Source organism: Solanum dulcamara, chromosome 2 (assembly GCF_947179165.1).
Source record: "Solanum dulcamara chromosome 2, daSolDulc1.2, whole genome shotgun sequence".
In the NCBI taxonomy this organism is placed as follows: domain Eukaryota; kingdom Viridiplantae; phylum Streptophyta; class Magnoliopsida; order Solanales; family Solanaceae; genus Solanum; species Solanum dulcamara.
Window position 1 is genome coordinate 74,121,788 of NC_077238.1, and position 14,535 is coordinate 74,136,322.

General features: G+C 30.2%; 1 protein-coding gene across 2 annotated transcripts; it reads right to left on the bottom strand.

The window, feature by feature from the left end:
• Nucleotides 1–271: 271 nt before the first annotated feature.
• Nucleotides 272–3,327, bottom strand: LOC129876908 (hydroquinone glucosyltransferase-like). 2 transcript variants are annotated; one of them, XM_055952393.1, is made up of 3 exons: nucleotides 2,552–3,327; nucleotides 962–1,147; nucleotides 272–841 (listed from the first exon to the last, which is right to left on the bottom strand). In XM_055952393.1, the coding sequence occupies exons 1-3, from the start codon at nucleotides 3,270–3,272 to the stop codon at nucleotides 417–419; spliced, it is 1,332 nt and encodes a 443-aa protein (XP_055808368.1). In that variant the 5' UTR covers nucleotides 3,273–3,327; the 3' UTR covers nucleotides 272–416. The 2 variants fall into 2 exon arrangements, with proteins under 2 accessions (XP_055808368.1, XP_055808364.1); XM_055952389.1 differs by having other exon boundaries at nucleotides 272–1,147.
• Nucleotides 3,328–14,535: the final 11,208 nt, after the last annotated feature.

Consider the following 14,535-nt stretch of genomic DNA (forward strand, 5'->3'; position numbering starts at 1 on the left):
GAAAAATCTCTCCCTCATATATATAGAGAGGGGGGGGGGGGTTTCTATTTTTAATCTTAAAAAGATACAAGTTTTCCAATAGTACTTTCCAATTCAAGTATAGAAAGAGTTTGACCATTGAGCTGAAATTACTGCAGAAGATTGGAGTTTGACCTCCAAGAAGATATTCATTCACGCTTCTAGAGGTATATTTCTCAAGTTAAAGCATGTTCTACATAAATTGTATGTGTTTTTTATTAACATGCTTTTGAAATACTTTTAATGTGCATATTTTCCAACACAAATATGATATTCATCAAAATAATATAATACAACATAATATAATATTGTACGATATTCTACGAAATGATAAGTAACGAACAACCATACAAAATTGTTAACATAAAATAAAAGGAAATCAGGAGAGGTAATTAATTTCATAAGACTTTGCTCATTTTGGAAGCCAATTCAGCCAGTGCCTTTGAGGAAGAGCCATCTTCACCAACTACTTTGGCTGCTGCATCTTTTAAATCTCTCATTCTGCTGTGTACCCCTTTTGTATCTTCACCTTCCATCAATCCTTTCACAATTTCAGCAATTTCCTTTCTCATCACCAAGCCACTCTCACTAAATTTCGGCCTCAACGCAACTTTAAGATCATCGGTTAACATTACCGCGTTCATTCTTTGTTCCGCGTATAATGGCCAAGCAATAAGCGGGACCCCATGTACCACACTCTCTAGAGCCGAGTTCCATCCACAGTGAGTCAAGAATCCACCTGTCGACCCATGACTAAGTATTCGTATTTGTGGGGCCCAATTAGGTACCATCAAACCTTGCTCTTTTGTCCTTTCTAAAAACCCTTGTGGCAAAAAATCAAGAGGGTTATTATTATTATTACTTGGAATGTGGAGATTGAAGTAAGTTGCATTAGAAATTGTGTCATTTGGACATCTAATAACCCATAAAAATCTTTGCTTACTCATTTCTAATCCCATTGCAAGTTCAATTAGTTGTTCATGTGAGAGTGTTCCACCACTACCAAAGGAAATGTACAAGACTGAGTTACATGGTTGCTCATCTAGCCATGTCAAACACTCCATTCCCTCAGCAATACTGCTCTCATCCGTATGTATAAGCGGTCCAACTGCGTAAATCGGAGGCTTACCTGCGGTGCAGACGCATACATAACATATTATCAATGGGTTCAATTTTGATCAACGTATATAAACATAGAGTATAGTACTATGTGTGTGTAAAAATAATTAGAATTTCAATTATATAAGTACTTGTGTATAAAAGAACATTAAAAAATTGACAAATATTACTTTGAACACATAATTTGTAAAAAGAATGATTTGCTTGAACTAAATATAAAACCTAAAAGTACTATGGTATATAATATGAACCAATAAATTCAATTCCAAAAGTATAATGAATACTCCCTTCGTCTCAAAAAAGTAGTCACTTTTTACTTCTGTAGAGTCAATTTAACTAATTAATATATTTTAAAATTAAAATTAAAATATTCAAAAGGTATAGTAAAAGTAGACTAAGTTGCAAAATTCTTCTTATATTAATATAATAAAAAAAACATCTTAAAATATTAATAAAAATTCATATAATTTGATTTTCATAATCGAAATGTGACAAATACTCCCCCAATTTCATATTACTTGACTCTTATTGACGTGACACATCTTTAAGAAAACTTTAATTAAAAGTATATTTTATTCTCCTATAATCACTCTTACTTGTTCATATTCCAAAAATAGATTTCACTTTTACATGTCATTTTTAATATATTAATAAAAGGCAAAAAAAATAATCATGTTTAACCGTTACCTTTAATTATAAATTCTTCAAATTTTCTCCAAAACTTAATATTAAACATCAAAAAATGAGGTAGTGTGATAAAATAGTTATGTCAATCATTATTTGCTTAAGGAAAAAAACTTAAATATGCCATCGAACTTTGAAAAAAAGCTTTTCTATGCTATCCGTTAAAAGTTTGGCTCATTAATATGTGTGTCAAGTCCAAATGTGACAAGTAAAAGTGAACGAAGAGAGTATTCAAACCAATCTTATTAATTATGTTTTGAAACTTTAAATTTGACTAGTACTATTACTTTACATAGTTATTTAATACTAAAGATAATACTGAAAAAAAGGTACTAATAAACTCTCTTAATTTGTTAAAGTGGATAAATAAAATGACAGATCTATTTTTGATATAAGAGTTTTTTTTTTTTTGGTTATTCACATAGTGTCCTGTGCTCATATTATAGCTTAATTAAATTCGAATTTGCATCGAAAAATCAAGACATAAAGTAAAACGATCTCTAACAAAGGTGACTTCATACCAATGAAACTTGAACCACAGACTTTTGATTAAAAATAAATGAGTACTTGTCACTCTATCACGACTCCGGTTGGTAATATAAGAGTTGAGTAAAATGAAATATTAAGAATCTACAACAACAACCCAGTGAAATCCCACGGGTCTGGGGAGGGTAAAGTGTACGCAGACCTGACTCCTACCAATATTAAGAATCTAATGGTTTAAATTTACCTGGTTCTTCCTCATGCAAAGCTTTAATGGCTCCTGGTTCCAAATCCTCAAAACTATTGACTATTATTCCTTCCGCCATTTTATACCTCTTACAATGATGAAGAACCCATCTATAAGCATCATTTCCCCTCTCCTGAACCGGATCCAAAAGTTCCTCCGGTTCAATAGAATTACAACCCGGAATCCGAACCCGTTCCTTCAAATCCCTATACTCACAAGACCCAGAAGTAGCAGCATCAAGTATAGGCAAATAAAGGCAAAAAGATAAACACATAGTAGTAGTTGGATAAAAAATATAAAACGGGATATTAAATTCATTAGCCACTTCAAATGCATCGGTACCAAAAAGATCAACAATTAAAGCAACAACTTTCGATGTTTCAATTAATTTTTTAAAAACTTGGCGAAAATAAGGGAGAGAACGGGTGATCGTAAGGGATATTCGGGTTTCGATTTTAACATTTTTAGGTAAATCGTCGAAGTTGACGGGAGGGAGAATGAGGTAATTTAGTGTACCGGAAGAAGAGAAGGTTTTGAGGAATTGGTTTTGAGATTCGGAAATGGGTACTCCATCGTCAGTAGGGAGGATGAGAGTGACGGAGAAGCGATGGTCGTTGGTGAGTTTATTGGCGAATTGGAGGAGAGGGATTAAGTGACCCATACCGGGAGTTGGTAGAAGAGCTAAATGAGGAATTATTTCTCTTATTGAAGTTTCCGCCATTGTTGAAGCTAGCTAGGTTCAAGCGTTCAAGAATGTAATCTCTTGATGGCGAGTGTTTAATTTAAAGGACATGAGTACACCATCCTAAATACGAGAGTATTTGAGCTTAAGAAATAGCTAAAAGGGCATCTCGGTACACTTAAGTTTTCGATATGCGCAGGATCCGAGAAAGAATTCGACCACAAGGGTCTATTGTACGTAGTCTTACTTTGCATGATTCTAGCTTATCAATTTTCTATTTTATAATATTACATTTGTTTCAATTTATAAGACATATTTTTGATCAATTCTAATATTTCTTTTACATATTTTTATATTTAGTAATAATATAATTTTAAAATATCTATTTTTTTCTTAATAAAATAATTTATGATTTATTTTAAATCACAAATTTTTAAATAGTAATTTTTTTTCCTTGAATGTTATGTCCAATCAAGCTTTATAATATAAATTGTGATGGATAAAATATTATTATTAAAAATATGATTTGCATGCATCTCATTTTTCTTAATTCCTACACTAGTGTATTTAGTCGTGGTTTGCGCGGTTATAAGTAAAGAGAATATATTTTTAAATAAGTAATGACATTATTTGATAAATATTTTAATAAATAATGTAATAAAAGAGAGAAATACAAATTAGGTTATGATTTTGATATTATCTATTCAGAAGAATTGTTAAAAAAAATTACATGATTCATTTTCAATTTAAAATTATTGATGAATAAAACAAAAATATAAAGGATAAAATGAAAAGTTTCAATTAATTGACAATTTAATTATCATAGTCTCAGACTAAATTTAATGATGATTCTTATAGCAATATTATTGGTTCAACCAAAACTATTAAATCTACTTGATCATAAATTACTTTTTGTATAAATGACTCCATAATAAAAATAAATAAATCAAGATATTTTTTTGGATATTCAATGCTCGTACCAGCATAGTTATGCAAGAAATTAAAAAATTAGAGAGACTTTTTAAATTATTTTTTTCAATATTTGATGCTCGTATCGCGCTCATTTAATGCATATTTCTGTCGCATATAAAGCATTGCGAAAAGAGATAATTAAGTTGAGATCATGAAATATTACCATCGAAATTATACTTTTACAGTAAAAAATTAAAAAAATTAAACACATAACGTAAAATGAGATGTAAAAGATAAGTCATGATATTATTTAATGACTTGGTGTGATACTTACCTACTTCAATCGTATAGAAATTATCAGGAAGTGACAAAGAAATGTAGAAAAAGTATCAAAAGTTGGATATTTTTCTCTCTCTTTATATATATATATATATATATATATATATATATATATATATATATATATATATATATATATTCTTATTATTACAATATTAGCATGATAATTATTATAAATAAATTGGAGTAATAACTCACCAAAAGATAACTCTTTCTTTGATTTGAAAAAAAATTAAAAGAAACGTTTTTTGCTTTTAATAATAATAAATTAAATATACATTAATCATACATTCACATTTTTTATGGTGGAAAGAAAAATAAAAAAGATATGACTTTTTGTTATCTTTATTCACACCCCATTTATATTTTTAGAAAGAAATTAATTTTATATATATAGCCTTTATTTTAACACTTTTAACATAAAATTGTTATTAAGAAAATTAAATAATGAATTTTTAAGTTTTTCTCAATAAATAAGAGATTTAAAGTAATTATTTTTTATTTAAATTTTATAGAGCACATTTTTTACTGTAGGATCAAATGACCACATTTTTTAATGCAGGATCAAATGATCATATTCTCATAATTTGTATTTTATTATACTTCTTGAAAGACCCCTTATTTAATCTCTTACTTTACTATACATGTAAATTTAATCATATTTTTATAACAAAATTTTATAATGCCTCTATTTATAGGACAATATGAAATATTGAATGATATTATGAACATGACTATTAACATAATTTAGGAGTTATGATCATTAAAAGTCATGAAAGTAACGAAAATAAAGACAATTAAAAATTTTATTCAAGAATATGAATAAATGAAGAAGTAGTAATTGACATATTCATTTTTATACAATAATAAGAAATAAGTAAATAGAAAAAATTGTCAAAAAATGAGAAAAAAAATAAATAGAATTTTTGGACAATGAGACGTGTCACGTCACTTTTTCATTTATCTAGATAATTCCTATGTTGGTAAAAAAAAGTAGATTGAGAGAAACAAACAACTTTACTTAATTATTTTTATCCTAATCGAATACTTTTGCATTTCGAGTTCAGACCCAACAAATTGTAGTAATGATTTCTGAAAATCTCAAAAACTTGAGAACTTTACATTCTCATGTTCTATCATTATAATTATTAAAAGTTGATCCATATAGCTACAAAATTATATATACATACTTTCTTGAATAGCATACATGCATGTATATGTTGACTTCCTTTTCTATTTTTATTTCAAAAAAATTCCTGGCTTGAAAAAACATAAAAATTAATCAACAACAATAAAAAAAACATAAAAATAAAAATTAATCAAATAAAAACTTTTAAAATGTCTAATTATGAGTTTAAAAGGAAATGAGGACCATGTTATTACCATAATATAATTCAATTGACCAAAAACTACAAAGAAAAAGAAAGAACAAAAATAATCAAAATCATTAGAAACTACAAAAAGAAGTAGAAATAAGAAAAATATCTCTAGACGCGCTACAAAAAGAAGTAAAGAGAAAAAATCAAATCATTTTCTTTTAAAAAATTCATGACTCATACCATCAAGAATCCAAAAATAATAATACTAAATGTTTAATTGCAATAGAGAAAAGAGGATAATTATATTAGACATATCAAATCATTTTACCTCATAAAATTGAACTATGCAAGAATGTCTAACAATCTTCATTATAGATCTCTCTCCTGCAAAATCAAATCAAAAAAGACAAAAAAATGACCAACCAAAAAGACAAAAGATGAAGCATAAAGAGAAATGAAAATAAAATAATCATCATATACATCTCAAAATAGATTTTTATAAGTGTGATTTTAAGGAGTCATTAATTTGTATATTAAATTATTTGTGGGTTATGAACATGAAATGTTAAGAGTTATGAACATTACTAATATTAATTGAGAGTATAATTTATGTATTAAGGAGATGATTTTATAAAATAAAATAATTGAAAGAAATGAAAATAAAAAGCTAAAAATATTTTGTTATTATAATATAACGAGACAGTTATTACACGACGGAAGTAATAAATCAAATGTAGAAATGTTGTCAATAATTTGGTGAGCAGATGGACCATCTCTTTAATTGTACAAAACTCTGTATCTGTAAATTACAGTGGCAGCACTTCTTTTAATTTTTTTGAAGGCATCGTGGCAGTTTTCTTCGAAGTTAAGTCAACGATGATTTCGAGGATAAACAAATGGAGATTATTGATTATTTATTTATTTGATATTTAAAAAAATTATAAATTAGATGAAGAATTTTATTAATTTTACTCTTCATGGACATTAAAATAATATATGAAAAATGTACTTAATAACATAGTGGATATGAATAGATATTATTTCCCCCGTTACATATTAAATGAGTATCTTAATAAAAATAATTATATTATATTACTTGATCACTTATAAATAAGATCAAACTAATTTTTTTTAATTTTATCCTGTAATTAATATGACTTTTTGAATGTGAACAATTTTCAATACCAGATGTTAATCCTATACTCTATGTATATTTTATCTAACTTATTTTTATGTGCATGATATGAACAACAACAATAATAACATATTCAGTGAAATTTCACTAAGTGGGGTCTGGAGAGAGTAGAGTGTACGCAGATCTTACCACTTCCTAGAAGAGGTAGAGAGTCTATTTCCGAAAGACCGTCGATTCAAGTGTCTCAAACCCAAATAAAAGAAGAAGAAACAACGAAGATAGCATAACAATTAATAAGAAACATTACTAATAGTAAAATAGTGTGATAATAGAGACATGATACACAACAAAATATGTTGCTCCTTCACTAATCTCTCACTCCTACTAACTTTCTATCCTAATACGCGTCATCCACTCTATCTTATCTATGGTCATTTCCTCGATAATAAATAATAAAATTGATCAGTTTGTTAATGATTTTTGAGATTTTTTTTAATTACTATGTAAAATAGCAAGTGTCCGTCTAATATGGAACGAAGAGATATTGAGAAATAGATACAAAATAATTAATTAACTATTGAAAAATAATTTTTTTTCCCATTTGTTTAGGCTTCCAAAGATTTAGAGTATTAATTGTAGGGGTAAAATTAAAAAAAAAAATTATATTGATTTAATAAGTGAATAAATAATTTAAATGTATATTTTTAATACGGTGACTAACAATATGGGACGAGGGAGTATATCGTCAATGCAAACGTCATTATTCTCTCAGTTTTAAAGCTATGATATTTCAATCGTGTAGGTAAAGTTTTTTCTTCTGTTTTCCTTCCTCCCCTTTTTTTTAATATTATATTTAGTAGATGATTTCATAATAAATAGACAAAAATACCCCATAAAAAAGCAACAATAACATTTGCACCATGAACAAAAAAATTATTTAAATGCCACAGTTCAATTACACTTTTTAGAAAACAAAATACTTTGATTGCTTCATTTTTTAAAATCAAGTATTCTTGTCATATTCTTTGTAATAATATTGTAGAAGTTTTTTCCACTTTTCATTATAATAAATGTTGTTAAATAGTGGACTTCATGTTTTGATCCATTATATTATAACTTTAGCCATTTTTTTTTACCACCTTGAGATATAATATAAATGATTGAGATTTCTTCGACTTTTAATAATCAAAAATTAAAATATTTGAGGTGAAATCGCTTTACCCTCTTGTGGGGTAAGAATTTAAATTTGCATGTGCAATAGCGTATATTGAGTACTTTGGATGTCCGCTTGGGGCTGAAGGGTGAGATCAAGAATAACTCTCATTTTGTGAATTAACTTTCTTTCATTGTGAGATCAAGAATTTGCCATGTTGTAAACTAATTTGTTATTTTTTGTGGAAATTATGCAAATAACCAAAAATTATCTATATACACTATTTTATTTATTATATTTTTTTTATTATTTTCTATCATTTTAAAATATTTTAAAACTTTCTTATTTTACACCCAAAACTCATTCCACCGGATACATCCATTCTCTCTCCTTCTTTTCCACGTTTCCCTCTCTCCTTCCCACTCCTAAAATTTCTTCCTATTTTCACTCCCACAATTTAGCAGTTGATTACAAGTAATTTGAATTTTAAATCAATTCTCTCTCTGGCCAATCTATATCATCTTCCTCAATTTCAGTAGTTTATTATTCAAATTTTTTGCTTCAAATTTCTATTTTGTTCATCCAAAATTTCCTGATACATATAGAACCTAGTCCATCCTTTAGTATTTGACTTACCCAATCAGTTTCTCAAAATCAAGATCTAGTACATAATATTTTTGATTCTGATGATTATGAGTTTCATAAAAATATGTCCAAACAAAGGAATGATCCACTATTCATAAAGAATATGCAAATGGAGAAGAGTAAGAAGGATGCATGTTCGAGTTCGGATTCAAATGTTGAAAAAGCTTCTGAAAAAGTTTCTAAAAAATGAGAGAGAAAGTCGAATCTATAACTACACGTCCAAAGCTATCAAAGGTTCAGTTTTATTATGTATCTATTTAATTTCAGTCTTAATCTAATGTATCATGAAACTAAATGTATGTATCATGTTTTCATTAAATTTTCGGATACATAACCTTATTTTTTTGAAAAGTGGGTCAGTAGATTTCAATTTCATTATTACATGTATTATTTTTCATGTATCAGAATTTTCTATGTATTCACATATTATTTTTGATACATAATCCTAATTTTTGAATCATAAATTTTCATGTATCATGTGTATGGTTACGTACTAGATACATACTTCTTCAAATTTAAGTAAAATTTGGCACTAGATACATTCAACTAGTATCATTCACAAACTTAACCCTAAGTCTGTCGATTATGAAATTCTATGTATCATGTGTATGGTTCTGTACTAGATACATAAATGATGCAAAATTAAGTACAAGTTAGTACCAGATACATTCAACTAGCATCATTCACAAACATAGAATTAATACATAATCCTAAGTCTGTCAATCATAAAATTAAATGTATCATTTGTATGATTCTATATTTGATACATAATTGCTTCAAATATAAGTAAAAGTTTGTAACAGATGCATTCATCTAGTATCATTCACAAACCTAGGGTTATTTTTGATACAGAACCCTAAGTTCGTGAATTATAAAATTATATGTATCATATTTATGGTTCTGTAACTGATACATAATTGCTGTAAATTTAAGTACAATTTAGTATCGGATACATTCATCTAGTATCATTCACAAACCTAGGGTTATTCTTGATACATAACTCTAGGTCTATGAATCATAAAATTATATGTATCATTTGTATGGTTCTATACTTGATACATAACTGTTGCAAATTTCAGTACAAGTTTCGTTAATGCAAGGTATATATGAAGTATGTGATCAAAAAAATTCCATCTTTGGGGATAAATTGGGAGAAGAGAATTTAGGAAAATTGAAAAGAAAAAAATGGATGAAGAAGAAGATGAAGAAGAAAATTTGTTATGATTTGGGATAGATTGAGTAGAAGAAAATTTAAAATTTGAATTGTTTGAAATTCCTAAAGTTTTGGGAGAGATTGATATCAATTTGTTTTGCGTGATTTATAGAACTGACATTTAATTTCCTTTTTTAAACGTAAAAGCCAAACTCTCTAATGTATTATAATTAATGTATCCGGATGGTTCCTATGCATCCGATGTGGCAAATTTGAAGGGATTTTTGTAAATTGAAAAAGGATAGGGACAAAATGTAATTTGCTCCTTACACTGTGGGATTTATATAAGTTATACTTGTAATAAATCTAATCAGGCTTGTTAGCTATAGTTTGCATATTTACGGGTTGTAACTATAGTTGAAGCTACCTCGTTTGTATAATTTGCGGGTTTATATAATTCGCGAATAATTAAGCTATTTTTATATAAACTCGAAATAATGAATTTATACAAATACAAACATCTGAACTTGATACATTATACAAATTATATTATACAAAATTATATTATACAAAAGTTCTATAAATTTCAAATTATAGAAACGTGTAAATTATATAAATTCGAACCGTAGCTAACGCTAAATGCTAGTTACGAATTATAAATTAGCTAATCATAGCTATGTTAACTAATTAACTAGTATATGCTTGCTTATTCGTGTAATTTTTCCTTATTTTTTTCCCTTCTGAGTTTGTAAAGCTCCCGGTACTATCTACTTTCTTGTTATTGTTATTGTAAGTTGCATGTATACATCCTATATTCAAGCGAGGATAGTTCATTTTTTGTTTGGTTACTGTTACAAATTAATCTTTCTGGAGAATATTTTTTCACCATTAGAAGTTTATGTATATATATATATAAAAAAAAAATTAGTACTTCTTTTCACATTTAGAGTAGCCATTACGTGAGAGCCTGGAGTACCAAAATTTTGCAAACACCAAAGATCCTTCGAGGTGAAATAAATTATTTTCTTCCATTGACAATTGTATATCGCTTTTCAAGAGGAATATTAATGTCCACAACAAAAATTCTTGTTATGACATACCAAATAAATAGTCGAAATGAGATATACAATGAGAATATCTTTTTTTTTTTTTGGTAATTAGAAAAAAATTTCATTAATCACTAAACAAGTAGAATTATAAGCTTCAACAGATCAACACAATCTGCTTTGTCCTAATACTCATTCTAAGACTACACTGTCTTTGTCCCCTTAACTTTGGTATTCTATAACAAAATCAGCATCCATGCAAATAAAGTGTACAAAGATTAAGCACAATTTTAGTGTAGTGCGGCATCGAAAATGAAGAGTACGCACAATTTTGGTAATCTCCACTTTCTCAAATACTCTTGTGTTTCTTTCAATTCAAAGAGTGTCTATAGACATAAATCGTCTTTAGTATTTGAGCTTTGTGACTCCTTCCTTGGTGTTTGTTATGATCCATTGTTGTAATCCTGCACCTAGGATGTAGGGGAGTCGCAACCAGAGGCTGATTCTGGACCATACTTGCTTAGCAAAGGTGCAAAAAGAGAATAAGTAATGATCTCAGGTTCCTGTTTACATATTAATATCTTGCATGTTTACACCTAATAATATAAAAACGTGAGTCATTATAATTTATATATACATTTTAACTACCAAACTTGATTGTTCATATTTGACAGCTTCAGAGAATATTTAATTATTTGTCGTTCAAAAAAAGAAGCCATTTGAATACGTTCGTCATATTCTAAATGTATTTTTCAGCTAAAAGTTTAAAATCATCAGGTCCATGAATACTGCTGGGGTATTGGTCAATTCAAAAGACATTATCAAAAATTTAAAGTGGCCATATCTGGTTCTAAAAGTTGTCTTGAGAACATCTTTCTTCCGAATTCATACTTGATGGTACCCTGATCTCAAATCAATCTTCGAGAAGTACTTAGCACCTTGCAGCTGATCAAACTAGTCATCAATACTTGAAAGGGATACTTATTCTTTATATTCACCTTGTTCAGCTGTTGGTAATCGATACACATCCTCATTGAGCCATTTTCTTTCTCACAAATAATATTGGCTCACTCCATGGTGAAGCACTAAACCTGATAAAGCATTTATCCATAAAGTCTTTCAGTTGATCTTTCAACTCCTTTAGCTCAACAAGAGTCATTCTATAAGGAGGTGTAGGTATGATTTGTATACCTAGTAGCATATCAATAACAAAATCGAATTCTCATTATGGGGGGATACCAGGAAGCTCATTTAGAAATATATTAAGAAACTCATTAACCACTGAAATAGATTAGAGAGTAAACGGTTCTGTATCCACATCCCGAACTCAAACAAGATGATAAGTACAACCCTTCATAATCATCTCATTGCCTTAAGATAGGAAATAAACCTACCATTCAACATCTCATTGTATTGCCTTTCCATTTCCAAACTGTCTTTCTCGAAAAATAAAATCTGACAATCTTTGTCCAACATTCAACATTAGCATAATAGGACGCCAGTCAGTTCATATCCATAATGACATTGAAATTGACCATCTCTAACTCTACCTCGATAGACTCCCTCAATAATAACAGACTCACCAATATGTGTAGACACAATAAAGAGTCGATATAATGACTCTGTTGCTATATACAACTTCTCCACAACAAATAAAGTAACACAGGACAGAGTAGAGCCTGAATCAATCAAAACATAAACACAATGGGAGCAAATAGTCATTGTACCTGTCAGAACATCTAATGATGACTCTGAGTCTTTTCGGCCAGCTAGTGCATATGTACGGTTCTGGACACTACCAGAACTAGATGCTCCCCCTCTCCTTATGCCTCTGCCTGCTGAAGTCTAGAGTCCCCGTAGAATGTGCTGATGAGGAAGAATCTGTTGTTGACTCGATCGATTGAACCATATCACCCTGACCTACAACCGAGAAATTTTGCCACACATGCCCTTTCTTTTCATAACAAATATAAGTTGTGGAACCTTGCCTGCATCTCCCAAAATACGTCTACTGAAAGTAGTAGCACAATGTGGTGGGGTTGACCTAGCCTGGCCTGAACTCCTCTGAGGATGGGAGCCTGATGCACGTGAACTCTCGCCTGGGCATGTTTGTCCTCAACAATCAAGCATACTATCTTGGAACTATTGTGGTGGAGGTCTAGGTGGCCAGCTAGAATATCAGGTTTTGGTACTACCCTAAAACTCTCTTTGTGAACCAACGGGCCAAGTCCTCTTTTGCTGCTCTCTCTCGCCCCTCTCACTCATATACTGCTGACATTGGCACACCTCTATGCCCTGTGCAAAGGCTTGAATTCGTGAGATATCCATATCATCATGTAGTGCAACAGTACTATAAGTGTCAATATAGTCTGAAGAAAGCCCACACACAAACCGACGTACCCTATTATGCATTGTATCAATAAATGCTAGTGCATATCTAGCCAACAAATCAAATCTCATCCCATACTCTCGGATGCTCATGCTGTCCTATCGAAGGTTCAAAAACTGATCCACCCAGACATTCTGAATCTCTAAAGGCATATAGTGATCTACGAAAGCTTCTATAAAGCTATCTCGAGCAGATGGAGCTAGGTGCATTTCTTACCCTGGATCTCTCTCAATTCTCGTACCACAACACTGCAACATCACGCAACTGGAATGCTGCTAACTCAACTAACTCCGTCGCTGAGGCATGCATGATCCTAAAGATCCCGTAAAGACGATTGACAAAGTGATAAGGGTCCTCTCTACGATCTATCCTCGTAAATTGTAGAAGACTCCATGCGAGAAACTCACGAACTCTTGAACTTTTGGGCCATTCAGAAGGTCTGGCAACATGTGGCGCAACTGGTTAGAACTGTGCAACTACTAATTATGCCAACATACACACTACACTTTTAAAATCTTGATCAAATAAAATAAGAGGAGCTAGAGATGATAATGGCAGTGGAGCCAAGGGTCCTGTAGCCCTCAGAAGATCCTGATGTGGTGGAGAAACTACAAAGGGCTGAGAAGATGTCTCTTCTTGGGTTTCGGGATGGGCTATCTCAATCGGTGGTACCTTGCCGATACCCTCACCTTCAATTATTTCTAGCCTCTATCTAGCTGCGGCCTGTCTGGAGACATTTCTCTATATATAAAAATAACAATTATAAGTCTGAAAACTCAAGTTTTGAGACACAACTAAATAACACGATATGAGAAAAGGAAGGGTAACCATTCTAACATGTCATGTAGCTTCCTGCTTTTAGAATGTGGTGCACACCGCATTTATAAACAAGACTCTACTAGACATAGGTTGCAGACTTCCTAGGATACGACGTTGCTCTTATGCCATGTTTTTCACAACCCTACTTGGGGATGCAACTATCATTTGGTGCCACACTAGGCCTTGAGTTGACCCTAGTTGGACAACTACGCTACCAATTTAATAGTAGCCATAAAATCAGAAAAAATTAAAATAAGTATATCTTAGATTAAAAATAAACCATCGATCAGATAGGCCCCTTTCAACAAAACCTGTAAGTAACTCAGCTAATCACAACAATTCACATAGAATAGAAATTACATCCCGTGTGGGCCATCAAGGCCATCATGATA

Bases quoted from the DNA above. Each gene is read 5' to 3' on its own strand.
- LOC129876908 (XM_055952389.1), bottom strand. From the start codon at position 3,272: ATGGCGGAAACTTCAATAAGAGAAATAATTCCTCATTTAGCTCTTCTA. The intron at 1,148-2,551 runs GTAAATTTAAAC...TCTGCACCGCAG, and splicing joins TTTGCATGAGGAAGAACCAG to GTAAGCCTCCGATTTACGCA.